This window comes from Sparus aurata, chromosome 1 (assembly GCF_900880675.1).
Source record: "Sparus aurata chromosome 1, fSpaAur1.1, whole genome shotgun sequence".
Classification (NCBI taxonomy): Eukaryota; Metazoa; Chordata; class Actinopteri; order Spariformes; family Sparidae; genus Sparus; species Sparus aurata.
The window spans coordinates 1,059,141-1,086,640 of NC_044187.1; the positions used below are offsets into that span (position 1 = coordinate 1,059,141).

The 27,500-nt window shown below is 49.7% G+C and overlaps 2 protein-coding genes across 4 annotated transcripts in view; one reads left to right on the forward strand and one right to left on the reverse strand.

The window, feature by feature from the left end:
- Positions 1-139: 139 nt before the first annotated feature.
- On the forward strand, positions 140-7,062 carry LOC115581743 (ribosome-binding protein 1-like). The gene is made up of 18 exons (XM_030417070.1): positions 140-314; positions 410-506; positions 674-753; positions 1,288-1,325; positions 1,420-1,509; positions 1,643-1,688; positions 1,969-2,009; positions 2,090-2,177; positions 2,310-2,402; positions 2,500-2,592; positions 2,675-2,746; positions 2,833-2,919; positions 3,025-3,117; positions 3,247-3,318; positions 5,685-5,777; positions 5,874-5,957; positions 6,033-6,101; positions 6,914-7,062. Exons 1-18 carry the CDS (start codon positions 279-281, stop codon positions 6,950-6,952), a joined length of 1,311 nt encoding a protein of 436 aa, XP_030272930.1. The 5' UTR covers positions 140-278; the 3' UTR covers positions 6,953-7,062.
- A 4,150-nt stretch (positions 7,063-11,212) lies between these two features.
- Positions 11,213-27,500, reverse strand: part of LOC115581708 (CSC1-like protein 2) — a 24,410-nt gene continuing 8,122 nt past the window's right edge. Inside the window, exons 2-24 of one of the 3 annotated variants that reach the window (XM_030417022.1) lie at positions 23,836-24,054; positions 23,014-23,093; positions 22,805-22,843; positions 22,006-22,096; positions 21,812-21,849; positions 21,100-21,242; positions 19,178-19,229; positions 18,359-18,467; positions 17,982-18,052; positions 17,269-17,349; positions 17,016-17,139; positions 16,647-16,780; positions 16,277-16,414; positions 16,028-16,181; positions 15,829-15,935; positions 15,607-15,693; positions 15,448-15,513; positions 15,123-15,285; positions 12,746-12,851; positions 12,257-12,424; positions 11,965-12,080; positions 11,798-11,881; positions 11,213-11,706 (exon numbers count right to left, since the gene is read on the reverse strand). In XM_030417022.1, the coding sequence (XP_030272882.1) occupies positions 11,503-11,706; positions 11,798-11,881; positions 11,965-12,080; positions 12,257-12,424; positions 12,746-12,851; positions 15,123-15,285; positions 15,448-15,513; positions 15,607-15,693; positions 15,829-15,935; positions 16,028-16,181; positions 16,277-16,414; positions 16,647-16,780; positions 17,016-17,139; positions 17,269-17,349; positions 17,982-18,052; positions 18,359-18,467; positions 19,178-19,229; positions 21,100-21,242; positions 21,812-21,849; positions 22,006-22,096; positions 22,805-22,843; positions 23,014-23,093; positions 23,836-24,027 (2,547 nt within the window). In that variant the 5' untranslated portion in view covers positions 24,028-24,054 and the 3' untranslated portion in view covers positions 11,213-11,502. Of the gene's footprint in view, positions 11,710-11,797; positions 11,882-11,964; positions 12,081-12,256; positions 12,425-12,745; positions 12,852-15,122; positions 15,286-15,447; positions 15,514-15,606; positions 15,694-15,828; positions 15,936-16,027; positions 16,182-16,276; positions 16,415-16,646; positions 16,781-17,015; positions 17,140-17,268; positions 17,350-17,981; positions 18,053-18,358; positions 18,468-19,177; positions 19,230-21,099; positions 21,243-21,811; positions 21,850-22,005; positions 22,097-22,804; positions 22,844-23,013; positions 23,094-23,835; positions 24,055-27,500 lie in introns of all 3 variants that reach the window. The other 2 variants (XM_030417015.1, XM_030417030.1) reach the window with 2 other exon arrangements.

The following is a 27,500-nucleotide window of genomic DNA, read 5'->3' on the forward strand; positions in this document are numbered from 1 at the left end:
GCAGGTAACACACAGGTTCTGTTGATGATGATGCACTCTGGGACTCGTAGTTGACCTAGTTTGTACTGATGACTCAGTCCGTCACAGTGTTGACAAGAGTGTTGGATGGACAGAACCACTGATGTCCATCATCTGGTCTGATACTAACCCTCCCTTGCAGGCAAAATGCAGAGCTGGCCCGCCTCAGGCAGGACTGTGTCCGTCTGGGTCGGGAGCTGACCGAGCGCACTGACGCTCTGCGGACCGACGAGGAGCGCAGGAAGAGTCTGGAGGCAAAGATGGCCGCTGTCGAGCAGGAACTGACCCAAGCCCAGGTCAGAATCACAGAACTGTTGTCCTCAAATGTCACAAAAGCTCTGGATGTTGTAACCGATGGAGCTGGGTTCTGTTCTGTTGTCTGTCTGTGCAGCTGGTCCACAGGGACACTGAGCGGGTTCTGCAGCAGCGACTGGAGGAAGTGTGTTCGGACCTGAAAGCCTCGCAGCAGGAAGCTGCTGCCGTTAGCGGTCAGTGTTTCTGTTAGCATGTTGCTAACTCAGCCCAAAGCTTCAGCAATGAGAACCAGTTCTGTAGAAACTCCAGAATAAGGTTCTGACCGGTCACTTCCGTGGTTCCACCTCATCCACATGAATTAGAAACCCAGTAACCCGGTTGTTGTGCTGTTTGTCCTCAGAGCTGCAGGGGGCGCTGGCGTCCAGAGAGGCGGAGCTGCAGGAGCTCAAGGTCCAGCTGGAGAACCAGGCTGCGGTCCAGGTAGAACCTGAACACTCACCTTTTTTATGATTTCATTCTGCTGCTCATCCAGAACTCCTGCAGCTGTTGATTGACAGGATGTGATGAAGCAGGTGGTGCTTTTTATTAAAGGGGTAGATTTGAGTCGCGTCACGGGGGCGGGGCTTCTCCCTCGGGGTCACACCGGGAGGCAGGAAGTCAGTCACAGCCGGGCGTGACGAGAGGTCGTCTGTGTGATGATGTCATAGTTCAACACGGTGCACGACGATCAACGGGACGGGTTTTAAAAATCCTCTTTCAGTTCATTAGCAGGAATCATCTGTGTAGGGGCGCCGATTAGCTCAGTTGGTAGAGCGCGCGTCCCATGTGCTGAGGTTCTGCAGTGGACCCGGGTCCGACTCCCGGCCCGGGTCCCTTTGCTGCGTGTCACTCCCCCTCTCTCTCTCTCCCTGTTTCCTGTCATATCTTCAGCTGTTCTATCAATAAAGCCATAAAAAAGTAAAGAAATCATGTGTGGATCTTTGTGCAGCTGATCCGATGTGTTTGTGTCTGCAGGTGGACGAGTCGTCTGACGTGCAGCAGCTGAAGAACCGGTACCAAACTCTTCTTCTGCTCTCCATCGTTCATGCACTTTAATACCCTCATGTGATGGCGTGTAGTTTAACTTCCTGTGTGACTTCCTGTTAGTGTGCAGAGCAGAGACGAGCAGGTCGTTGCTCTGGAGGCGGAGCTCGCTCAGCTGAGGGAGGAGCTACAGCTGCTGACATCATCACAGAGGTCAGAAACAGAGGAGCTCGGCGACATTTCACAGTTCTCACATTCAGTTTGACCACAGCAGCACCTGGTGGACAGGAGAGGAAGTGCAGCGCCAAACGTTCAGCAGCCATTTTGTGTCTCTTTGTGTCCTCAGAGCGACGGAAGGCGACGCAGCAGCCGGAGATCAGGTGCACAAAGACGTAGGTTTGAATCCACAGACTGACATCATCACGTCACTCCACAGTGCACCTGCTGAAGGTCAAAGCTAATGCTAGCTCAGCAGCTAATGCTAGGTTCAGCAGCTAATGCTAGCTTCAGCAGCTAACTACCACTGATGAGAAGCTGCTTCTGTTTCCCCGTTTCTTACCTTACTGTTACCGTCCAGTTTGTGTCAGACATCAGTTCTACCTGCAGAGATCAGAGAAGAACTGCTGTCAGAACAATCACTCTGGTTCTGATGGTTCTTCTTCTCCTCCACAGGGATCAGGAAGTGAGACAGAGTCCGAGCAGCCCTTTGAAAGGTGAGAACACACCTGATGAAACAGCTGACGTGTTTCAGGTGCAGCTGTGTGTGACATCGTGTCTGTTTGTCGTCTGTCAGTCTGGAGGAAGACTCTCAGCTGCTGCGCCTGGAGGAAGAACTCCAGCAGCTCAGAGAGGAGCTCCAACAGGCCCGTCACCACGGAACCGTGAGTCCAAGTCCAGCCTCACTCGTCTCTTCAACCATTTACACTCCATTGATCTAAAGTTGTCACATTTCACAAGAACAGTAACAATGTAACAAACCAATCACTTTTCATTGTGATGGTTTTGTACTTCAGGAGCTGCAGGAGAAAATGGCGTTGTCAGCAGCGGCGTCTTCGACTGCAGAGCGTCTGAGCGACCAGAGAGAGGCGGAGCTTCAAGCGGCGCTGGTCAGTGCTGAACAGGAAGCTGCAGGACTTTTATTGTGAAGACTTGACCTCCGTGTGATGAACTGAATGTTACATTCCTCATGTGTTTTGTCTTCAGACCGAAGCTCAGTCCAGGATTGCGTCCCTGCATTCGGACTTCCAGGCGTCACTGCAGGTTCTGTTTCCTGGCGTCCGTGTGGAGGCGGACCAGGTCGGTCTGCTCTTCATCTGAACATTCAGTCACTGGTGAACTCTTCTGATCACACTTGAACCTGTTTGTCGTCTTGTTGCAGAGCGACTGGCTGCAGCTTCTCACTCAGACAGCTGAGGAGAGCAGAAGTGAAGCAGAGCGCTCTCTCTCCGAGGTAAACCCACGGACGTCCTCCACGCCGCTGACAGGTGATACAGGTGATATGTTTGGTATCTGATGTGATGTATATGTGGTTGTCAGGTGCAGTCGAGGCTGACGGAGGCTCAGAGGAAACAGACGGAGCTGCAGACGGAGTTCGATCAGAAAGTGAAGCTGCTGCAGGAAACGGTAAAAACTTTAATCTTCATCACTGACGACTGAATGTGTTCACCCGTCTGCTTGTTGCGTTCCAGTGTTGTGATGTCACGGTGACGATGGTTGTGTCTGTGGCAGGAGGCGGAGCTTCAGACTCTGCAGCAGCGCTTTGAAGAAGAAGAAAACGAGTGGAAGAAGAAACTGTGTGAAGCCGAGCAGCAGAAACAAACAGTGAGCGTCACAAACACAAACCGGGTTCATAAAGAGACCCGTTGACTCTGAGAGAAGCTTCTCCTCCGTCTGGTGTTCAGTGGCAGGTGAAGTCTTATTACAGCTCCTGTAACCTGTTTCTGTCAGCAGGTCCTGGATCAGCTGCAGCTGCTGGAGGACCGAGCTCAGACAGACAGCACGGACCCAGACAGCACTCAGCAGGTCCGACCTGAAGTACCAAATCTGGGCGATGCTTTTCTGTTAACAAAGTTCTAAGTTCTGTATCGTAGGCAACTGGACTTGTTGAGTAACTGGTGGAGCTGCAGGCTTTAAACTCTACCTTGGAGTGTCCTTACAGAGTGTGGGAGTGTCCTTACATAGTGTGAGAGTGTCCTTGCTAGGGGTGTGCCAAAATATCGATACTACGATATATCGCGATATTTCGTCTTGAGGTACGTTATCGATACACTGGTGCCAAATATCGATATTTAAAAATGTAAAAAAAACAACAACAAAAAACATTTTTTTTTTTTTTTTTTTTTTTGGCCCACCACCACCCCTCTTCAGAGGACAGCTTTATCTTTATTCAAACATAGGTATACAACCAAATAAATTTTAAAAAATTGGGTTTAAGTAGCTAAATAAATTCTGAATTTCTTCAGTGACACAGATAGCGTGATGTATTGTGGATGAAATTCCTTGCAATATATCGATTATCGCAGAATCGCTGTTCGTGATATTATCCTTATCGTGGGCAAAGAATATCGTGGATAGTATCGTTAGTCGCGAGGTACCTGGTGATACCCAGCCCTAGTCCTTACAGAGTGTTGTGGTGTCCTTACAGAGTGTGGGAGTGTCCTTACACAGTGTGGTGGTGTCCTTACAGAGTGTGGGAGTGTCCTTACAGAGTGTGAGAGTGTCCTTACAGGGTGTAGGAGTGTCCTTACATAGTGTGGAAGTGTCCTTACAGGGTGTGGGAGTGTCCTTCCAGAGTGTGGGAATGTCCTTACTAGGGCTGGGTATCACCAGGTACCTCGCGATACGATACTATCACGATATTTTGCCCACGATAACGATAATATCACGATACAGCGATTCTGCGATAATCGATATATTGCAAGGAATTTCATCCACGATACATCATGATATCTGTGTCACTGAAGAAATTCCGAATTTATTGACTGCACTGAATCCATTTCACAGGAATTACAAAACATTGTCAATCAATTTCACATGAATGACAGCCAAGTAAACAAAGAGTATATTGCACAGTGACTCTTCTTAACACACACACAGACTACAACTTCATTAATAGTCTATATGTGTGGGTTTCAGAGCTACTTAAACCATTTTTTTAAAATTTTATTTGGTTGTATACCTATGTTTGAATAAAGATAAAGCTGTCCTCCGAAGAGGGTTGGTGGTGGTGGGCCCAAAAAAAAAACCATTGTTTTTTTTTTTACATTTTTAAATATCGATATTTGGCACCAGTGTATCGATAACGTACCTCAAGACGAAATATCGCGATATATCGTAGTATCGATATTTTGGCACACCCCTAGTCCTTACAGAGTGTGGAAGTGTCCTTACAGAGTGTGAGAGTGTCCTTACAGAGTGTGGAAGTGTCCTTACAGAGTGTGAGAGTGTCCTTACAGGGTGTGGGAGTGTCCTTACAGAGTGTGAGAGTGTCCTTACAGGGTGTGGGAGTGTCCTTACAGAGTGTGAGAGTGTTCTTACAGGGTGTGGGAGTGTCCTTACAGAGTGTGAGAGTGTTCTTACAGGGTGTGGGAGTGTCCTTACAGAGTGTGAGAGTGTCCTTACAGGGTGTGGGAGTGTCCTTACAGGGTGTGGGGGTGTCCTTACAGAGTGTGAGAGTGTTCTTACAGGGTGTGGGAGTGTCCTTACAGAGTGTGAGAGTGTCCTTACAGGGTGTGGGAGTGTCCTTACAGAGTGTGAGAGTGTCCTTACAGAGTGTGGGAGTGTCCTTACAGAGTGTGAGAGTGTCCTTACAGGGTGTGGGAGTGTCCTTACAGAGTGTGAGAGTGTCCTTACAGGGTGTGGGAGTGTCCTTACAGGGTGTGGGAGTGTCCTTACAGAGTGTGGGAGTGTCCTTACAGAGTGTGAGAGTGTTCTTACAGGGTGTGGGAGTGTCCTTACAGAGTGTGAGAGTGTCCTTACAGGGTGTGGGAGTGTCCTTACAGAGTGTGAGAGTGTCCTTACAGGGTGTGGGAGTGTCCTTACAGGGTGTGGGGGTGTCCTTACAGAATGTGGGAGTGTCCTTACAGAGTGTGGGAGTGTCCTTACAGCGGTGTTATAGTTGCACGGGAGTCGTTGACCCAACCAACCCAACTCACATGAGTCCAGTTGGGTCAACGACTCACAAGTAGCCCTAACAACTCTGTCAGGACACTCCCACGTAGAGTTTAACCAGTTAGTTAGAAGTGAAGGAGCGTCTCTGATAAGAGGTGAAACGTATTCAACAAACTGAAACAAGTCCAGCTGAACACAGTACAGAACCTAGAGGTACCAGGACCGGATGACTGAGAACTGAGAAATCAACATTTTAATGACTCTGTTTGCTGTCTCAGCTGAAGGAGCAGCTGATGCTGCTGGAGGCTCAGCTGGAGAAACAGCTGGAGGAGGCCACGTTCAGTCAGAGCTGCAGCGAGGAGCTCGCTCAGGTCCGACAGCACCAGCACATCTATCACTATCACTAATCTATAAATTATTTGAGTTGTTAGTAAATAAACTGTGTGTTTGTGTGTGTGCGTGTGCAGGTGCAGTCTCAGCTGCAGCAGGTGTCTGTCAGGCTGCAGGTGGAGCAGGAGCAGCGGCAGCAGCTGGACGCAGAGCTGCAGCAGGTCTCCTCCGTCACATCCGTCACATTCAGTACCAAAGTTTAGAACCACGACTGAACCGCTTGTGTTTGTTTTCAGGCTCGACAGGAAGTGTTGGAGCTGCAGCAGAAGCTGGAGGCTGCTCAGAGTTCTGCTGCTCCGTTCCAGGTTGGTTCTGATCAACTAGTTTGTCCCAACTGTTTTCACTCTGCAGGCAGCGGTCCGAACGTCCCTGTGACAAGACAGCTTCACCTGTGACCCTGCTGCTCCGTCACAGCCGCGGTGTGAGTCAGACTGACACCAGGGCCGACTGTGACGATGTGTGTGACAAATGTAACAGATGTGAACAGGTGTGAACAGGTGTGTGTGCAGGTATGAACAGGTTTGAACAGGTGTGTGTGCAGGTGTGTGTGCAGGCATAAACAGGTGTGAGTGCAGGTGTGTGTGCAGGTGTGAACAGGTGTGAGCAGGTGTGTGCAGGTATGAACAGGTGTGAATGCAGGTGTGTGCAGGTATGTGAACAGGTGTGTATGCAGGTGTGAACAGGTGTGTGTGCAGGTGTGAGTGCAGGTGTGTGCAGGTATGTGAACAGGTGTGAGCAGGTGTGAACAGGTGTGTGTGTGCAGGTGTGAACAGGTGTGTGTGTGCAGGTGTGAACAGGTGTGTGTGCAGGTGTGAACAGGTGTGTGTGTGCAGGTGTGAACAGGTGTGTGTGTGCAGGGGTGTGAACAGGTGTGTGTGTGCAGGTGTGAACAGGTGTGTGTGTGCAGGTGTGAACAGGTGTGTGTGTGCAGGTGTGAACAGGTGTGTGTGTGCAGGTGTGAACAGGTGTGTGTGCAGGTGTGAACAGGTCTGTGAACAGGTGTGTGAACAGGTGTGTGAACAGGCCCCCATGTTGGAGTCAGCAGGAGCTGCTTCACCGATGTTCTGGATCTCATACTGAAGCTCGGCAGCTGACACAGGTGTTCTCGTTTGTGCAGGAGGCGCCGGTGGAGGTGAAGGAGGAGACGCCAGTGTGAACCTCTCTGCTTCCGTGGTGTCCTGTCACCATGGTTATGTGTAGCGATCCCCACGGCGCCGCTCGTGTGGTTCTGACTGGACTTGGTGAATAAAGCGAGTGCGACTCTGCTGCTGTCGTCAGTCTCTGATTTCTGTCTGCACAAACTCACAGGACTCGACAGATGAGAGCCAATTTTATTGATCAAGTAACATAAATAGGACAAATGTTTCACTGTACAGACCAAAGTAAAAATAAATAGTGTCACAGCAATAAATTAAAAGCATGAGATGACAGTAGCCTGTTAGCTCGGAGTCAGTGAGACGTGTCGGTCTCCGAGGACGACGACTATTTACATGTTTTATTTTACAGGTTTTCAGCAGGCGGCGTTTCTCTCCACTTCACATTCGTCTTTTTACAACTTCAACAACTTCAGCAACAAGTTAAAAAACTAAGAAAAGCAAAAAGTAGCGGCTGATTAATAAAAACCTTTAGTTACATGTTACAACGGCATCGTCACAGCTATCAACATCTCGTCAGTATCAAATACTTCAGTCAGCAGTTACAAAAATATCACACACTCTGGGTATTCTCACGAGCGTCATCAGGTCCTACGACACCGAGGGTCAGTGAACGCAGCAGCTCACAACCTGCAGTTCGGCTCTTCAGTCCCAGTTTATTTATTTTTCAAATGTTTTTCTTTTCATGATGTCAGGAGTTTTAATGTAACGGACGTTTACTGGCTCCAGGTTTGTCTGACGTGTGTCGACCCAACTGACTCATCGGGTTTGTGATGGTCAGCGATGAAGAACACAATGAGCTTCAGACGCTCGTTAACGAGGTTCAGACGCTCGTTAACGAGCTGCTGCAGTTTGAGATAACGAGACTGAAGAGCAGAACGCTTGTTTTCACATTACAGAACATCAGTGAAGCGGAGAGTGATCGAGGTTCCTCCTGACAGTTTGGACCTCGACACAGAACCATGATCTGAACTCAGAGTCTTCCTCCAGGTTTATTCAAACTGAAAGAGGACCGTGATCAGTACTCTTGATCCGGTTCTTGTTCTGAGGTTTTAAAGGACGTTGAACTAAAAATGAGCATCGTTTGTATTCACACAGAGAGCTGAAGCCCCGCCCCTTCCTGTTCCCCTCATGGACCTCACTGATCAATCTTTGTCTGGTACTGAAGGGAGATTATAAAGTACTGATCCAGTTGAACTGGGTCAGAATCTCACACATGATGTTCTAACCCTAACCCTTATAAAGACGTCTTCTCCTGACTTCAACACTGTAGAGCTGCGGCTCAGAACTGAACCAGAACCTTCTCTGACCCAGTTGGCTCCATGTTGGTTCTGGTACTGTGTTGATGAGACGATGTGGCTCACTGAGCTTTAACACAAAACTACAACAAACTGACAATCATCATGTGTGAGATTCTGACCCAGTTCAGACCGGATCAGTACTTTATCATCTCTCTTCGCTGCAGACAAAGATTTAATCAATGAGGTCCATGAGGGGAAAAGGAAGGGGCGGGGCTTCAGCTCTCCGTAAGAGGTGAAGATAACGAGCGCTCCTCTGAGGGTTTGAGAGCTGCTGACCAGAACCTGCGGGTCCAGATTCAGACTTCAGGTCCGGATCCTGTGAGCTCTCCTTCAGTTTCATCGTTCGTGTGCATACAATCACGGCCGGAGCGTCGACGGCCGACAGCCGGCGCTCCGCTGGAGGTGAAGAGGAAACATCACGTGGACGCAGAAGCTGCAGGTTCTCCAGCGTGCAGCCACAGAACCTGAAGTCCTGGTGGCTGCAGCTTTCATAGTCCAGCCCTGCGCACACGCACACACACACGCGCACACACGCACGCACACACACTCTAAAATGAAAATGAACAACTCAAGCGGATGTAAACATTATTCAGGAGACACCTGAGACGCTTCAAACTTTGTGTTCTAAACTTTTTAAACGTGGCGTCCTGATGATGCTGCTGGCAGCCGGGTCCACTTCCTGTTCCTGTGTGAAGTCAGAGACGATGCTTCACAAAACAAAATGAAACCGAATGTAAAGCTGTCGCTGCGAACTGAACAGACTGACAGGTAGCAACACAAACTGAGTGGGCGGGGCCTCGAGGATGACCACACACCTGAACGTGTAGTGAACAGCACGGACACACACACAACACCAGATTGTGATTGGATGGCAGGTGTCCATTTAAATCGTCCAATCAGGCCCCAGCTGGCGCACATCATCAGACACCACAAGCATCATGGGAAAGTGAGACGAGCCGCGGCCGACGCCTCATCTGGAGTTTGAGCAGATTATCAACTTGTTTTTTAGATTAAATGTTCCTTAAACATCCGTCTCCAGGTGAGAACAGATTATAATCTGTGTAGAACAGGTCCACGACACCGTTAGCCTAGCTTAGCACAAACCGCTAGCCTAGCTCCATCTGAGGAAAAGAGCTTGCCTTCTTAGAAAGAGCAACAGTCATTTCGTGTTCACCACTTGCATGCTAAACCCTTTTTCTGCAAGATGGCTGCTCAGGTTCACCACATTTAAATAAACTGATGTTGCTCGTTATCCAGCATGTTCACCATCATGTGGGCTAACAAGTCAATCATACATGACGCAACTTAGCTGTGTTAGCTAGCTAGAAGCTAACTGGACCCTGAAGCTAATATTTTGGTGTTAAAGTCAAACTTTTCTTATTGTTAGCTTCTGAGACGCAGACAGAAGTTAACCACAGAATACAACACGTCTCTTCTGACGGAGCGAAGCTAACAGTGTCGTTCTGCTTCCAACAGAAACAACATTTGTCCAACAGACCGTCGTCCTGATCACAGACGGCCATTGTTCACCAACACACACTCTGGTATCACTCTCCTCCACAGCAGGAGGCCGAGTGTGTGTTTGGAGCAAAATGACCCGATTTACTTTTTGGTTCTTGAGAAACACAAAGTCAACAGCAACGAGTCGCCTGTAAACGGTCCTGAATATCAGCCTCTGAGTCCAGTTAGCTTCAGTTGACTAGCGTTAGCTCCAGGTTGGATGGACTGGTGACCCTTTAGCATTATGCAACACGTAAATCAACCTCAAGATGTTTGTTTGCTCTGATGTTGGAACTAAAGCTAGCAGGCTAAGCTAGCTGCTGCTCACACATGAAGTGAATCCAGCTGGACTAAATATAATGTGAACATGTAGGCTTCAGCTGTGGGACCAACGCAGGAGAGACTGAGCGAGCCAAACCTTCAAATTCTGATTTTCTGACGTTTTCAAAGTGAATAAAACTTTGAGCTGATTCTACAGAAGCCTGACGACCACCGGAGCTCGTTGGCCAGATGGTTTTGGTTACCTGGTGATGTTGCCGATGCAGGTTGGTGTACAATAAGATACTTCGCACGCACGCACACACACACACACACACACACACACACACACACACACTTCAAAACAAACAGAAAACATTTTCCCTTGAGAGTCCCGACAGCTTCAGGCGTGATGGGTAGACCGTCCGGACGAAAAGCGCTGCTCTTCTGCGTCTACCGAGCTCAAACTACACGACTGCTGCTGCTGGAAGTGTCGGAGCGTCTTCACAAAGAGTTCTGATTGCTGAACCTACACAGACACAAAACATCCCGTTCCCTTCGTCAGGTATTCACGATTTAAGGTAGTTCAGGTGAAATCAAAGAACCAGAAAAAAAAGCAGTTCAGTGTGGAGTCCAGTGGTTGACCGGTGAAGCTCGTCTGACAGGTGGAGGATGTGCTGATGAGATCAGGGTGGGAATCTGGCGAGCTCATTGGTCACGGCAGAGCTGCACTTGATGACATCGTCCGGAGGTGGCGACATCACAAATCCAGACAGCACGTTTAAACGACATGCAGCGAAAGCTTGGCAGGTCAAGAAAACCGAAAAACTTCCAGATGATGTGTTAAAAATGTCGGCAAAATCCACGAGCCACAGTTTCCACAGAGAGAAAGAAAGAGGACGGCGAACAGAGAAGGGAGACTGCGACGCGTCTGCGTAAGCGAGGCTTCTACCATTACGAGAGCTGGCGGTTGGCGACTTATTTAGCACTCCGATGTCGGAGGATGGCGGCAACGGCTGGCGTTCGTTTGGAGCAGTGCACCTGGCCAAAGAAAAAGAGAGCATCAGCATCAGCTTCGACCCCTCGACGGGTCGAGTACCGGCGACCCGCGGGGGGATCGGGAGTCAAGACACGTGTGCGAACGAACGGAATCCAGCCCAGGCACGAATTTTAAACCCCGCCCCCACCCCGAGAAAAAGAAAAAGAACAAAAAGAAAACTTTTGGCTTTGTGGTTATGTACAGTGGCTTCCTGTGGACACAGTCTGATGTCCAGTTTCCACAGACGTGCAGGACTGGATGTTGGCGACCCGGCGCCGGCGTCTAAGGTCAGGGTCAAGTCTTCCGAGCTGGGAGGGGGTGGAGCTAACTGTGTCAGTATCTGTACGTGTGTTCGTATGTGTTGTGATTCTCCAGTCAGCTTTATTGTGTAACTGTTGAGTGTGGGTATGGACCCTCAGCTAGCTCCGCCCCCTGCCTCGAGCTCCACCCCCAGCTACTGGTGGACCTCGTTGGCGATCAGACTGTCCTCCCCTGACTGAAAATCCGCCTCATTGATGCTGTTCCCTCCGTTCAACATCTCCTCGTCCTGGGACGACCCTCGGTCCTCCTCGCCGCTGCCACCGCCCGGCTCGTCCGAGTTTGGGTCCTGGAGCACCTGGGCGATATACATCTGCTGCTGCTGCTGCTGCTGCTGCTGCTGCTGGACACAGAACCACAACACACAGGTGAGCTAATGCGACACAGCCAATACACTTAAGAACCAGAGTTCTTGAGTTACAGCCAGTCACCTGAGACTTGGTGGTGGGCGAGGACGAGGGACGCGATGGACGTCCGTTCTCGACGGCGTCCACGTCGTTCTCCTTGGTGTCGATCTGAGACAGAGACGGGGAGTCAGACGCGGTTCTGATCGCCAACATCAACGTTTCATAGAGCATTTAATCAAACAGGGCTGTACCTTGTAGTTGTGAGCGCTGAGGTACTTGAAGTGTCCGAAGCAAACGTGAGACAGACAGACCACGATGGTGACGACCAGAACCACCAGAGTGAACATGGAGGTCGGCGTCTCAAAGCCTGACAACACAGCAGCAGGTAGCATCAGTTAGCATCAGTTAGCATTCCACAACAACAAGTCAAAGCCACCGAGTCACTCAAACGCAGCGTTCTGGACTTGAACCAGACGCGTCTCGACGCACTCGATTAGGACTCGAGCAGGAAAGGTGGTTTGTCCAGCAGGGGGCGGGGCTTACCTGTGCGTACGGTGGAGAAGAAGAGCAGCCAGAAGAGGCAGAGGATGGGCGCCGCCACCACCTGGGTGACGGCTCCCGAGTGGATCTTCTTGTCCAGTTTGGAGGGCAGGTAGGCGTAGTACATGTTGTACCGGTCCACCAGGTGTTTCAGCAGCATGTACATGAGACCTGCAGGGGGACAGGTGAGGCAGGGCGTCACACAGGCGGCTGAACGGATCGGATCCTCCTGGTTTTGCACCAGAATGATACTTTTTTTATTTTTTAAGTATTTTTTGGCCTTTTTATGGCTTTACAGCTGAAGAGGGTGACAGGAAGCAGGGAGAGAGAGAGAGAGAGGGAGAGACACGCAGCAAAGGGAGGATACATCCCAGAATCATACATTTTACTGTAAAATGCACAAAACCCTCTTTTGGGGGACCCAGGACCCCCTGGAGGTTCAGAGGCCCCCCCCCAATGAAAACTGTTGACAGTTGTGTGGTTGAGACTGACCGAAGGGGACGATGATGGGACAGGTGATACTGTAGGCCATCACCACCGTGAAAACGTTCATCATCCAGGCGTACGCTGCCCCGAACTGAAACTCATAGGCCTGGTGCTGCAGGGACACGAGACCACATGTTAGACAGGACACAAGCAGAGGGGACAGCTGGGCTCAGATCCAGGTGTCCACGTCGAGACAATAATGGACTCCAAAGGTGTTCACCAGGACCGGTGTCAACCACAGTCAAGTCTGTTTGATTTTTGTCGGTCAGTGTCGGTCAGTGTCAGTCAGCGTCCGTCCTCTCGGTCAGTGTCAGTCAGCGTCCGTCCTCTCGGTCAGTGTCAGTCAGCGTCCGTCCTCTCGGTCAGTGTCAGTCAGTGTCGGTCCTCTCGGTCAGTGTCAGTCAGCGTCCGTCCTCTCGGTCAGTGTCGGTCAGTGTCGGTCCTCTCGGTCAGTGTCGGTCAGTGTCAGTCAGTGTCGGTCCTCTCGGTCAGTGTCGGTCAGCGTCGGTCCTCTCGGTCAGTGTCAGTCAGCGTCCGTCCTCTCGGTCAGTGTCAGTCAGCGTCCGTCCTCTCGGTCAGTGTCGGTCAGTGTCGGTCCTCTCGGTCAGTGTCAGTCAGCGTCCGTCCTCTCGGTCAGTGTCGGTCAGCGTCCGTCCTCTCGGTCAGTGTCTGTCAGTGTCGGTCCTCTCAGTCAGCGTCCGTCCTCTCGGTCAGCGTACGTCCTCTCGGTCAGTGTCAGTCAGCGTCCGTCCTCTCGGTCAGTGTCGGTCAGTGTCGGTCCTCTCGGTCAGTGTCAGTCAGCGTCCGTCCTCTCGGTCAGTGTCGGTCAGCGTCCGTCCTCTCGGTCAGTGTCTGTCAGTGTCGGTCCTCTCAGTCAGCGTCCGTCCTCTCGGTCAGTGTCAGTCAGCGTCCGTCCTCTCGGGCAGTGTCGGTCAGTGTCGGTCCTCTCGGTCAGTGTCAGTCAGCGTCCGTCCTCTCGGTCAGTGTCGGTCAGTGTCGGTCCTCTCGGTCAGTGTCGGTCAGTGTCGGTCCTCTCGGTCAGTGTCGGTCAGTGTCAGTCAGTGTCGGTCCTCTCGGTCAGTGTCGGTCAGCGTCGGTCCTCTCGGTCAGTGTCAGTCAGCGTCCGTCCTCTCGGTCAGTGTCAGTCAGCGTCCGTCCTCTCGGTCAGTGTCGGTCAGTGTCGGTCCTCTCGGTCAGTGTCAGTCAGCGTCCGTCCTCTCGGTCAGTGTCGGTCCTCTCGGTCAGTGTCAGTCAGCGTCCGTCCTCTCGGTCAGTGTCGGTCAGCGTCCGTCCTCTCGGTCAGTGTCTGTCAGTGTCGGTCCTCTCAGTCAGCGTCCGTCCTCTCGGTCAGCGTACGTCCTCTCGGTCAGTGTCAGTCAGCGTCCGTCCTCTCGGTCAGTGTCGGTCAGTGTCGGTCCTCTCGGTCAGTGTCAGTCAGCGTCCGTCCTCTCGGTCAGTGTCTGTCAGCGTCCGTCCTCTCGGTCAGTGTCTGTCAGTGTCGGTCCTCTCAGTCAGCGTCCGTCCTCTCGGTCAGTGTCAGTCAGCGTCCGTCCTCTCGGGCAGTGTCGGTCAGTGTCGGTCCTCTCGGTCAGTGTCAGTCAGCGTCCGTCCTCTCGGTCAGTGTCTGTCAGTGTCGGTCCTCTCGGTCAGCGTACGTCCTCTCGGTCAGTGTCAGTCAGCGTCCGTCCTCTCGGGCAGTGTCGGTCCTCTCGGTCAGTGTCAGTCAGCGTCCGTCCTCTCGGTCAGTGTCGGTCAGTGTCGGTCCTCTCGGTCAGTGTCAGTCAGCGTCCGTCCTCTCGGTCAGTGTCGGTCAGCGTCCGTCCTCTCGGTCAGTGTCTGTCAGTGTCGGTCCTCTCAGTCAGCGTCCGTCCTCTCGGTCAGCGTACGTCCTCTCGGTCAGTGTCAGTCAGCGTCCGTCCTCTCGGTCAGTGTCGGTCAGTGTCGGTCCTCTCGGTCAGTGTCAGTCAGCGTCCGTCCTCTCGGTCAGTGTCTGTCAGTGTCGGTCCTCTCGGTCAGCCTCCGTCCTCTCGGTCAGTGTCGGTCAGTGTCGGTCCTCTCGGTCAGTGTCAGTCAGCGTCCGTCCTCTCGGTCAGTGTCGGTCAGTGTCGGTCCTCTCGGTCAGTGTCGGTCAGCGTCCGTCCTCTCGGTCAGTGTCAGTCAGCGTCCGTCCTCTCGGTCAGTGTCGGTCAGTGTCGGTCCTCTCGGTCAGTGTCGGTCAGCGTCCGTCCTCTCGGTCAGTGTCAGTCAGCGTCCGTCCTCTCGGTCAGTGTCGGTCAGTGTCGGTCAGTGTCAGTCAGCGTCCGTCCTCTCGGTCAGTGTCGGTCCTCTCGGTCAGTGTCGGTCAGCGTCCGTCCTCTCGGTCAGTGTCAGTCAGCGTTCTCACCCTCTTGACGTTGCGGCGGTCAGCAGCGGAGCGAGCCAGGCACAGCCGGATCATGTACATGAGCAGACCGGGGATCCTCAGCAGGTCCATGGCGTTCCCGATGAACGCAGAGGCGATGACGTAGTTGACGAAGAACGCTCCGTTATCCGGCAGGAAGACGCACCTGAAGAGACACGACACAGAAGACAGGGACTTAAAGTCTGTATCTGAGCTCTGCTTTGAAAATATATTGGTCATTTAAAACGAAAACTCGATTTGTATTTTAGATTTAATCGTCTGTTACATGATGGAAATCATCTGACAGACGGTTGACAGGACGACTTACTCAAATCTGACTTTGGCATCAGCCAGGAACTTCTTATCAAAGAGCCAGCGGAAGAAAACGTCCAGACTGGGAAACCAGAGAGAGACGGTGTGTTACTGAGGACAGCAGAGGTCAAAGGTCAATCAGGGACGGATTCTTACAGCGAGCACTTCTCATTACCTGCTGAGTCCGAGAGATGGCAGCAGCAGAACCATGAAGATCAGGAAGGTGTAACATTTATGCATCGTCGTCCTGTTTTCTCCAGACCTGCGGACACACCGAGACATACTTAATCAAATACAGGTGAATTCAGCCCACAGCACTCAAATAAAAACACTTGTGCGCTAGTATTGATACTGCAGTACTGATGGAGAGGGGCTGAGGCGTGAACAGCGGTGCTACCTGGTCCAATGAGCCTCGAAGAAGGCAGAGTAGTAGACGATGGTGGGCAGCAGAGCAGAGAAGGCCCAGAGCAGCAGAGTGGGGAAGAACTGGGTGACGATTGGGTTCTGTTGAAAGAACCGACACACACAGACACTCAGCAGACAGTCGGAGCACAACCAACAGCATACCGAGTGGCTCCATCTGGATCCATTCTTACATTGAGATACTCGACGGGCTTGGTGACGTTGAACTTGTCCATGGTGGAGATGATGATGGCCGGCGTGGTGAGGAAGAAGAGCAGAAGGAAGAGGATGCAGTTGATGATGAAGCAGCGGATCCACCAGCAGATGCCGCCCAGCGACAGGTGTTCCCTGCAGGAAGAAACCACACGCATGAGCAGAGGGTGATGGGTGCATTGGTTTTGTGGCTTGGTGTGGTGTGAGGCGGGCGGAGCTTGTGGACGTACCAGCGGACGTTCTGCGGGTCGGGTGCGTACGAAACACTCCAGCTGTGAACGTGAAGAGCCTCGCTGAACTGAGAGGACTGTGGCTCCTGACGACACCGACAGCCCTGAACCTGACAAGCGTTGAAGTCCTTCAAAATACTGTGAAAACATAAGGGGTGGAGTCAGTGGGATGGGGCGGGGCCAGAGAGAGAAGAGGAGGAGTCAGAGGAATGTGAAACAAACACAAAGACAAATGAACCAATTATTGTGTGACTGTTGTTGGGAGAGGTGAACAGCAGGGCCGGGGTCAGATACGGGGCGGGGTCAGATACGGGGCGGGGTCAGATACAGGGCGGGGTCAGATAAGGGGCGGGGTCAGGTGGTGGCTCACATAGCAGTCATGGCCTCATTTTGGAAGGTGACAAAGGCCATGCCCAGCGGTTTAGTGTGGACCTTCTCCTTCTCCTTCCTGTACTCCTCCTTCAGCTTGGCCTCCCTCTTGGTGTAGTAGCTGACCGCCTCCTCCTGCAGGACAGACGTACGCTGCTAAATCACTGCTAACAAGCTAACATGCTAACCCCAAACCCACTCATCCATTCAGGCCATGTATAAACATACATCACTGATTGTGCACCAGTCAAGAAGTATAATCTCCAATCAGAGCAGAGTGTGTAAATCACATGGTGCTTGTGTGAAGCTACATTGTCTGTAAACAGAGTGTTAGCATCAACGTTAGTGCTAGCGTCAGTGTTAGCGTCACCTCCTCGCAGCCGGTGATGGCGCAGCAGCAGAGGTGTCCACAGGGTTTGGGGTTGATCATGGTGGGGACGTGTTCCTTCGCCATCAGGTCAGTGAAGAACTTCTTACTGCGCTCCGTCTTCTTCCTGACAGACACAAACACAGAGCAGGTCTGGTTGTTCAAACGTGGAGAAGCAACACATCCTATTAAAGAAAAACCCACAGCTGATGCGTATCCCAGCATGCACTGGGCCCTGAGCGTCCGTCTGTCTCACCTCTCGGCGTTCAGAGACATCAGTTTGGCCACGTTGTAGCAGATTCGAGCCTCGAGCACGGTGCAGTTCTCGTAAGCCTGCCTGAAGAATAAACACAAACCAGAAACATTGCTGTAGTTTTTAAGAGTTAACGACAGTTTGAACCTGATTCCTTTGCAGCGTTCGTGTTATTGTGAAAAACTGAATAATATCTAAAAGACAATTATTTCATAAGTGAAGTTTCAGGCAGTAAGACTGGTTCAGATGTTGAACCTCAGAGTCTGTCTGTCTGTAGACATCCAGTTAACATATTTTAGTCCAAATGTGAAGTGGAAACAGCAGCTGGATATCAAACACTGGACACATTCTGATTTCCCAGAATTCGCATCAGAAAAACACGTGGTACTGTTTTCTTAAATCTAACCGAGACTACGATACTGTTCATTAAACCAGACGGAGGTTCAGGTTCTACATGACCGACTACATCCCGCCTCATGTTGTGGACTGTTCTGACCCACAATCCTCTGCTCAGCTGATGACACGTAACACAAACATGAACAAGGCAGAGAGCAAAAGGAGCTCCAGGTGCAGCGTCACGGTGAAGAGGTGTGTCCTGAGCTGAGGCCAGAACATTTCCCAGTGAAATACCAAGACGTCACAGAATAGGACTAAGACATTTTGGGTAAAAATGAGAAGAAGAAGAAGAAGAAGAAGAAGAAGAGCAGTGAACTTACTCAAAGTGCTGTTTGATCTGAGTCTCCTCGGCGTATTTAGAGATGCCGTTAATGAACAGAGTGCGCTTCACCTGCAAGACACCAAACTGGGATTAGAACACAAACACAGCGGTCCTGGTTTAAAACTGCGTCTCGTTTCTGTGACAACACAATCTTTTGTATCTGACATCAGAGGAGGAGGGTCGGGGTGATGACATCATCCACAGGAGACAAACATACAGTGACTCTCATCACCGAGGACGCGGTGACATCACCAGAGACTTTCAGCTGGCGGCGCCCGGAGAGAAGACGCTGGGCCTTTTCTCCGGGCGCCGCCTGACGCAGACGCTAACAGAGGAGGACAGGAACAAACGCTGTGTGGACGAAGGCTCTCCTACCAGGTCGTCCTCCTTGTAGTGCATCTTGGACGTGTGTCTCCTCATGCTGTAGACGGTCAGCAGCAGATACATGAAGGCAAACGACGTGTGCAGCCACAGCAGGTTCGTCCTGAACAGACCACAGACAACATCAGATTTATCTCTCAGCCACTGTTACTTCCAGTTTTTATGCTAAGCTAGGCTAACCACATCCCAGATGCACGTGTGGAGCTGATCTGAAACATGTGGAGGAGGTTCAGTGAAGCTTAACACGAGCTGAAAACAATAAATACAACATGTCCGTGTTTGTAAATCACTAGTTTTCAGATATTGCAGGTCTTTAAATGACAATTTATACTGTTTAACTGTTTATATGTGGCGGACCCTGCCACCTCTCCATCTTCAGACAGTGTTTCCTCTGAGAACAGCTGGTTTATTTATATGATATATACATTATTTATACTCACTGATGGAGACGGTTTGTGTTATAACCTCATTAATATTGTAAAGATTACAATGATGCAGAGGTTTTGTCTTCTGAGTGACTAAATATCTGAGCGGATGGAGACTGAGGACGGGTCGGCTCTGACCCGTAACCCCCAACTGGCCAGAACAGCAGCCGTCGGTGTTCCAGGACCGGAGGAGCTCAGTAAAGATGATGCCCAACTGTTCTACACTGTTCTGGTCTCTGTGGCACATATTGTTCAACACGAACGTCTCATTAACATTAAACCGTGAGTCGCTTCCACTGATCGTCTCTTCACACTATCAGACCGGACCGGACCGGGGCAGAACAAACCGGACCGGACTGGACCGGACCTTGTGTGGCGGTGGACTCACCCAGACTTCAGGTTGGCTATCGTGGTGCGTCCGAAGCTGTAGGCGTTGTTTTCTGTAACAAAAAGATTCAATCATCAGCGAACAAGTCCTCGACCTGCCGACAGCAGCGTCCACGTTCCTGTTGTTTCACTTCACTGTTGAAGAGAAACAACAGAAATCAGCTCACAGCTCTGAATGTTAACAGCTACACTCAGTCTGTAACGATGCCACGGCAAGACGAGACACACACAAACACAACCGTCTTCATGTAGACGGACAGGCTGGTACTGATGACATCACTGAACAGAACACATGTAACACCGAGCAGAATCATCCACAAGACAGTCTCTAAACTGTGATGTTAGACGTCTTTTCAACTTCAGTCACAGACGTTTTAAGAACTTCTTGTGGTTCAAAATTAAAATTTTCATGATGCCAAATTTTACATCATGCAGCAAAATCTACAGCGAGGATTCAGACCCTGAACCTCGACCTCAGCAGCTGCAGGAGGCGCGAACTTTACCTGGAGAGCTACTCATCAGATTTATTACATATCATGTTCATCAAACCTTCCTGATGAAGGTCAGATGAACAAATCACCCTGAAAACACTCGTCGTCATCCACAGGTCCTGTGGATGATTCTGCTCGGTCGGGTTGAGGGTTCGATGCCGTATCATTTTAAACTCGTGGCATCAGAAAAGCATCAGTTTGGATTCTGTGAACAAGCTGCTGCTACAGACGGAGTCACAACAGCCAACACATTCACTACAGAACGACTCTGAGACTTTGATATAAATATCTTCTTCTTCTTCTTCTTCAAATGATTACATTCTTTAAATATACCTGGTAATGTTGTAATAATCTGTTTTATAATCTGCTGGTTGATGAAGTCAGAAATTATTTCAGGAAAGTTTAAAATGTGAATTAATGGAGGTGCACTGAGTGACGAGATGACATCATCAGGTCTGCCACCTACAGCCTGGCTTATGACCTGAAACCGGCTCAGCAGTCGACACAAAAACATAAATCTAAAGAGAACCAGCCGGTCCTGTGTCGACCCTCGTCGTCCTCTGAAGCTTCTGTTCCTTCAGTCCAGTCAAACTTTAACTGCAGGTAAAAACACTCCTTCCACCGCAGATCAGATCCAGGATCTACACGTCTACCATCAGACAGCAAACACAGACCTACAGACGTCCTACAGACGTCCTACAGCTCCGCTCAGACTGCTGTTACCTTCTTTAGAAGGAGGTCCGGGCGCTCCGGGGATTAGGAAAGCGTCTTTACTGATAATTCTGACTAAATTCAACCAGACACAAGGTGAGAACGTTGTGAGTCAGCAGCTGCAGTTACAATCACACTGTGAACATCAACGTGTCTCCAAGTTCAACACATCACCAGTGTTAACGAGTCTGACAGTCACTCAACACAAGTCTGACAAGGAAATCTGAACAAACACACAACCTTTAGCATTAGCATTAGCATTAGCTAACTGATAACCAGGACAAAGAAGGACATCTGGTGAAATTTAACTAAAAGTATGATAAACAATGATTTCATTCATAATGTTGTATTAACAATGTTGGACAGGCAACAGAATTCACTAGCATTCACGCTAAAGTAGCTAGCTACAGGCCAATAGTGCTAACTTCAGTTTCTGAGGGAAACTTACAAACACGAGTTGGATATTTGTTTGAAGTTTAGCTAGCTGCTCAGTTTTACCCTAATCTGTGTTAGCTATTACTAGCTTGTAGCTTGTAGCAGCAGAAACTTTAATGATTTGTGGTTAAAACGCACCAATCAGAGTCACATTTATCTTGATACACTGGACAGTGTCACTTCTGTCTTTACAGTAGTTCATCCACAGGTGTGAAGAGGTCCACGTTATTAAAGACCAGCAGAATAAAGTTTGGGTTTGACGGCTCTGATTGCATGTTGTTCTCACCCAGCAGGTCTCCGGAGAAGTTGACGGGCAGAACGATGCCGACTGAGAGGACGCCGACGACGACCAGCAGGCCGATGATGTGACGCTGGAAGGACAGATAGTGGACGGCGTCCTCGCCACACTTCTCCCTGATCTCTTCATCCCTGCAGGAGGAGGAGGAGGAGGAGGAGGAGGAGGAGGATGAGGAGGAGGAGGAGGATGGGTCAGTCAAGTTCTGATTGGATCAAACACTCCGGATAAAAACACACATGGAGATTAACTTATAGTCCAACCAGACCTGAACACAACACAGTGGTCCGCACTTCGTGTTCTGAGCAACGCTGACTATGTTTAAATGCACATTCTGTCCATCAACATCCTGTCAGTGGCGCTGTACGTGTGGTGGTCCGGTCCACGGATCAATGTGGTGTTAATGTGGCTCGCTTCCCTGTCGACCACGACGACGTGTCGCGGTGACGACTGTTGTGTCGGTGCATTAATGATTCAGTGTGGCTGCAGGACACATGTGGACACATTCTACGCTTAAACACTAAAGCTACAGTAATGTTAAAATAGAGAGAAGCCCAAATCATTCTCTGATCATTTACATTGTTTGACTGCAGCATTTAGAGATTAAAGATTGTGTTGTCAACATCACTTCAGACTCTGACCCGTGAAGACCAGTTCTGTTGTTCTGATGCAAAGCGCCTCAATTAAGATCACACATACTCACTTTATTCTGAAGATGGCCGTCAACCACGAGCAGAAGCCCTGCAGTGAAACACACAAAACATCAGCAACACACACACACACACACACACACAGACACACACACGTGGGTCTGAGTGGATGGGCAGGAGAAGAAGACAGCCAAGGTGATAATGATGATGATGAAGATGATGATGAAGATGATGAAGGTGGCCTTACGTTGTCTCGCTGGTCGAAGTCGACGGAGCTGGAGACGGAGGTGAGGCGTTCGTAGCGGTCGGGCGTCTCTGAGTGCATCGCTGAGGCGACGCTGTGGACACACAGGAAGGAGTCAGCTGACTGTTAGCTGTTAGCATGTAGCCACTCTGACCTCTGAAAGCTGATTGGACCTCTGAGGTTACTTCCTTTGACACTTTGATTTACACAACACTCAGCACAGACACAGAGGGCGCTAACAGGAAGTACAATATTTCACCTGCATCAACCTTCTGAACTCTGATCTGAAAACGTCTGAACCAACCTGACTGAGGCGTTTCCAGATGTGAGCGTGCTAGCCGACAATGTGTCGGGCCTCGTGTGGCGTTAGCTAACAAGCTAGCTAGCACGTCACAGGGTTTACGTCACACCGAGCTACACACACACATCCTGTTACCTTTTGACCGGCTCATAGTTATCTCTGTCTCGTCTTCGGCTGAGTTAACGTTAAAACATGAAGAGAAGTGTGGAGCAGTGTTAGCATCGCATCTGTTAGCATCACATTAGCCAACAGTGAGTGGCACGCTTTAAACACACACACACACACACACACACACACTCCCGTCAGTGCTGGTGGTCTGTGGGGTCGTCACGGCACCATTAACCTCACTTGTTGTTAGGACTCCAGTACAAACACACAAACTGAACGATGAAGAAGAAGAAGTTGTGTTAGTGCACCAATGAGAGAGCAGAACCCTGTTAATGAAACCGGAGGAGGAGGAAGTTAGCGGACAGAACAAACATGGAGGAAGCAGCAACATACTATTCACGCTCCTCCAGGTCGCTGAAACGCTTCTTCAGCCTTCAGGAAGAAACAGAAAGAGAATCAACAGACGCTGTGAGACAGAGCAGCATCATCGCCGCCAGCTCATCCTCCGTCTGTCTGCCAATCAGAGCACACCTCAGACGGGCCCCGCCCCCCACCTGCATGACATCACTGATGATGATACGAGAGCAGGCAGGTGTGTTTACCTGTCAGCGTCGGTGACCAGCGCCAGGCGGCCATAGTCCCACGCCACCTTCCGTAGAATGGAGAAGACGAAGAGCAGCACCTGAAGAAGAACACAGAGGACTTCCTGTTAGACGTCTGCTCAGGTCAAAGGTCGCTGACTGTTGTGTGGTGATGTCATCATGTTGTTGTTGTTGAACTTCAGTATGTGGGTCGAACCATGAAGCTGCAGTATCGATTTTTCCAACAGTCAGTGAACATCACAGCAGGGACAGAACGTTCTCACTCAGCAGGTCCCACAATGCACCCTGTTCCCTTCAACGCCACACACAAGAGACTAACTCAATAAACTGAGACGTCTACAGACTCCACTGAAGCCCCACAATGCACTGCACAGGCTCCAACAACCACTTCCTGTTTGGTAAGATCCAAGTTTCATAATAAAATGTCAACAAACAATAAAGAATCTCGAAAAATAATACAGTTCTACAGTTTCCCATCATGCTCTGCTGTAGCTGCCTTGGCCTGGTGATGTCATCGCTGAGGTCAAACACGGCGATCGATTATGGAAAAAGAGGGATGTCTGGAAAAACATCCGACTTCCAGTTTGATTGACATCTGTGTGACATCACGTCCTACAAGAACACATTAATGTGCTCTGATTGGTCGGTACCGACGGTGACCACAGAACGACATCAGCACAGAGTCGATCCTGTCAGCATGAGTCAGAGATATTAAAGACTGCGGTTGGATCAGAGCCGGATCAGAACCATAAACAGCCAGCTGTCTGTGTGTGTGTGTGTGTGTGTGTGTGCGTGCGTGCGTGCGTGCGTGTGTGGACTCACCAGGAAGCACATGAAGTCGAGGGCGAGCACGGTGGGCACTCCTCCGAACGGCAGCCCCTGCAGCACCGTGCTGCGGATGCGAGCCGAGTAGCAGTAGTCTTTGGACTCGCTTTGGGCGGAGCAGTTGTCCTGACCGCTGCACGCCTGGCCGGCGCTGTACATCGCCATGGTAACGATCAGCGCTCTGAGCATGCTCACTGCCACATCCTCGCAGAGTACCTGAGGGAGGACAGACGCAGGTGAAACAGTCTGCTGATGCTTCTGATCAAACTGAAGAACTGAAACATCCGTTTGAATCCAAGTGATGATGTGAACAAACGACCTGTGACGACTCTGCTGCTGTGACGCAGGGAGGCGCAAACTTTAACATGAATGTGGAACTGAGCCAAAACCAAACACCAACTGGACCCAGAGTTCTGCTATGTGTTATCCATCCTCAGATTATGAAGATCCATTAACAATTAGGGATCCTTCATATCTGACGAGTAAATAAATGGAAAACCTTTCTGAGTCTACAGAGAGCTGAGAGGATCAGAAAGAGCTGACTACGTTTCCCAGCATGCCTGAGCAGCAGCAGCAGCAGCCGACCGCTTCCTCCTCTGTGACCTACTGATCCGGTCGCTATGGTAACCCTGACTACAGCCCCTGACCCAGTTTTTACGCCTCGGCAGCCGTTTGTTGCTAAACTGCAGTGACGGCGCTCTGACTGATGATGTCATCGCTACGTCACGTGGCTCCGCCTCTGGGGGAACAGACTGAGAACAAAGAGACGACGAGAGGAAGCATCACACAGGACTCTACACATCCTCCTCCTCCTCCTCCTCCTCCGCTCTGTCAGGACGGCCCGCGGTTCAGCCGACATGTTTCAGTTTGTCTCAGTATGACGTCGCTGGTTCGTCGAGCAGCTCAGAGGTCAACACACGTTTAACTGTGAAGCTGCTCGCTGCAGCTTCACAGAGGAAAGTTTCCTCTTTACAACATTAATGAGGTAACAACACAGAAGACAACAACGTCCCACAACACTGTCTGTTTATATGTGGCGGACCCTGCCACCTTTTAGCTTTAAAGTAAAACAGTATGAATTGTAGTGAAGTCACGATTCTCCAAATCCTCGATTCGATTACATTTTCGATTCTAAGGTCACGATTCGATTCTCGATTTTTACATTTTTTTTTTAAGCACAGGTTGCTGTGCCATTTTCAGACTTTACTTTTCTGCAATATAATATCTGACCTCTGTTCATAATGCACCACACTACACTGTCAAATGTATTTATTAACAACATTATGTAACATAACTAGTAACTAGTTTCTGCAGAGCTTACAAACTGTGGCTTTTTTGTCGAGAATGTGAACGTTGTCAACATAACTCACTGGAAATCCAAAATACTTCCACAGCAGCGACTTCAGTGAAAGAGGAGGAGGTTCGAGTTCTGTTGATGGGTCTCCTGCATCTGCAGCTGCCATTGGTGTAAGAGTGGCGGAGGAATAGGGCGGTCAGGTGTGTGTGTGAGGTGTGTGTGCGTCAGGTGTGTGTGCGTCAGGTGTGTGTGTGAGGTGTGTGTGCGTCAGGTGTGTGTGTGAGGTGTGAGTGTGAGGTGTGTGTGTGAGGTGTGTGAGGTGTGAGTGGGCGAGTGAGAGTGAGGGAGCGTGTGTACGTGCAGACAGTGAATGAATGGGAGAAGAAGAAGAAGCCAAAGCAGCAGCAGGAGTGGCGACAGCAGTAAAGTGTACAGTACAGGCTGCAGTCTGGCTGTGAATAAAGGTGACGGCTCCTCCAGATACAGCAAAGCTCTCTGGTATTATTTCCCGACCAGCTTAACACGTGGAAGGGGTTCACCTCGCGGGTAAACACAAACTTCATCCCTGGAGGAAATCATCTCCACTGTGCTTCCCAACCACGGTCCAGGAGCAGAACATTAATGGTGTAAGCAGGGTTTCCTCTGCATGTAGTTGACTGTGGCGCACCGCCACGGCAAAATAAAAGCCGCCACACCTTAAAAATTCAGGCATAAATAAATCTAGTGTTAGAGAAAGTAAATATTTTACCGTCGTCTTCCACCGCAGACTTTGATGTTAACTAGCATGTTGGATATTTAGCTTGATAATTAGCTAGAGGATTAAAATGGTCACTTAGAGCGGAGTCCTGCACGGGTCTTATTTTACATTCCGCACCCGAGCCGACCCGCTATAAATTGATACCGACGTCCGAAGGAAAATTGGACGGACGCAATTTTTAAAAGTGAAAGTAAGCCAGCGTGGGGAATGTGAGTTCTGGGAGGGCGCAAGCACGCATTAATGAGCTCATATGAAATATAAATGCTTATCATTTGTGTCGCTAATAATGACTGATGATAAGTGACGCCTTGAAAATGGCAATCGTAAAACCCGACCCGCCTCTTCAGGCGTCCGACCCGATCACATCTGTGTCCGACACAGTACATTATGTTTCACCCGTGCAGGACTCTGACTTGGATAACTCCTCTCTTAAAACAAATAATAAAAATATTTCTTTACAACATGAAGCCCATGCAGGGGAGTTCATGATGGCTGTGTGAGAGCATTCCCTAAATCCCTAAGTAGCCTATGACGTAAGTATAAATATTACATTATGATGACCCAAACTGTACACACACACACACACACACACACCCAGCGCCACAGTCTCAGAAAATACTGGAGGAAACACTGGTGTAACACCATGCTGTCGCTTGGCTGGCTGTAGCTAATAGCTACTGGCTTAGCTAGTAGCTAAGTTAGAGGAGATTGGCTGCAGCACTTCAACACGTGTGTTTTTTTCCACTCGGCAAGCCGACCGGACGTGACGTGTGGGCGTGACAGCATCGACGATTACATCTTTAATTCGAAGTTTGAGATTGTGACTTAATTTTGGTCGATTTCGATTTAAAATCTAAATCGTGACACCCTTACTGAATTGTGTTAAAGGTCAGTTTTTAATTCAGTCATGAAAACAAAGAGAGTTTGTTTATTTAGTTTGTTTATCAGCCAATGAGGATCTTTCTCTGCTCATTAACATTTATTCAACTAAACTACAGACTGCTCCTTTAAACTACAGACTGCTCCTTTAAACTACAGACTGCTCCTTTAATCTACAGACTGCTCCTTTAAACTACAGACTGAACCTTTAAACTACAGACTGCTCCTTTAAACTACAGACTGAACCTTTAAACTACAGACTGAACCTTTAATCTACAGACTGAACCTTTAATCTACAGACTGCTCCTTTAATCTACAGACTGAACCTTTAAACTACAGACTGCTCCTTTAATCTACAGACTGAACCTTTAATCTACAGACTGAACCTTTAATCTACAGACTGCTCCTTTAATCTACAGACTGCTCCTTTAAACTACAGACTGAACCTTTAATCTACAGACTGAACCTTTAATCTACAGACTGCTCCTTTAATCTACAGACTGAACCTTTAATCTACAGACTGAACCTTCAATCTACAGACTGAACCTTTAATCTACAGACTGAACCTTTAAACTACAGACTGCTCCTTTAATCTACAGACTGAACCTTTAATCTACAGACTGCTCCTTTAATCTACAGACTGAACCTTTAATCTACAGACTGCTCCTTTAATCTACAGACTGAACCTTTAATCTACAGACTGAACCTTTAAACTACAGACTGCTCCTT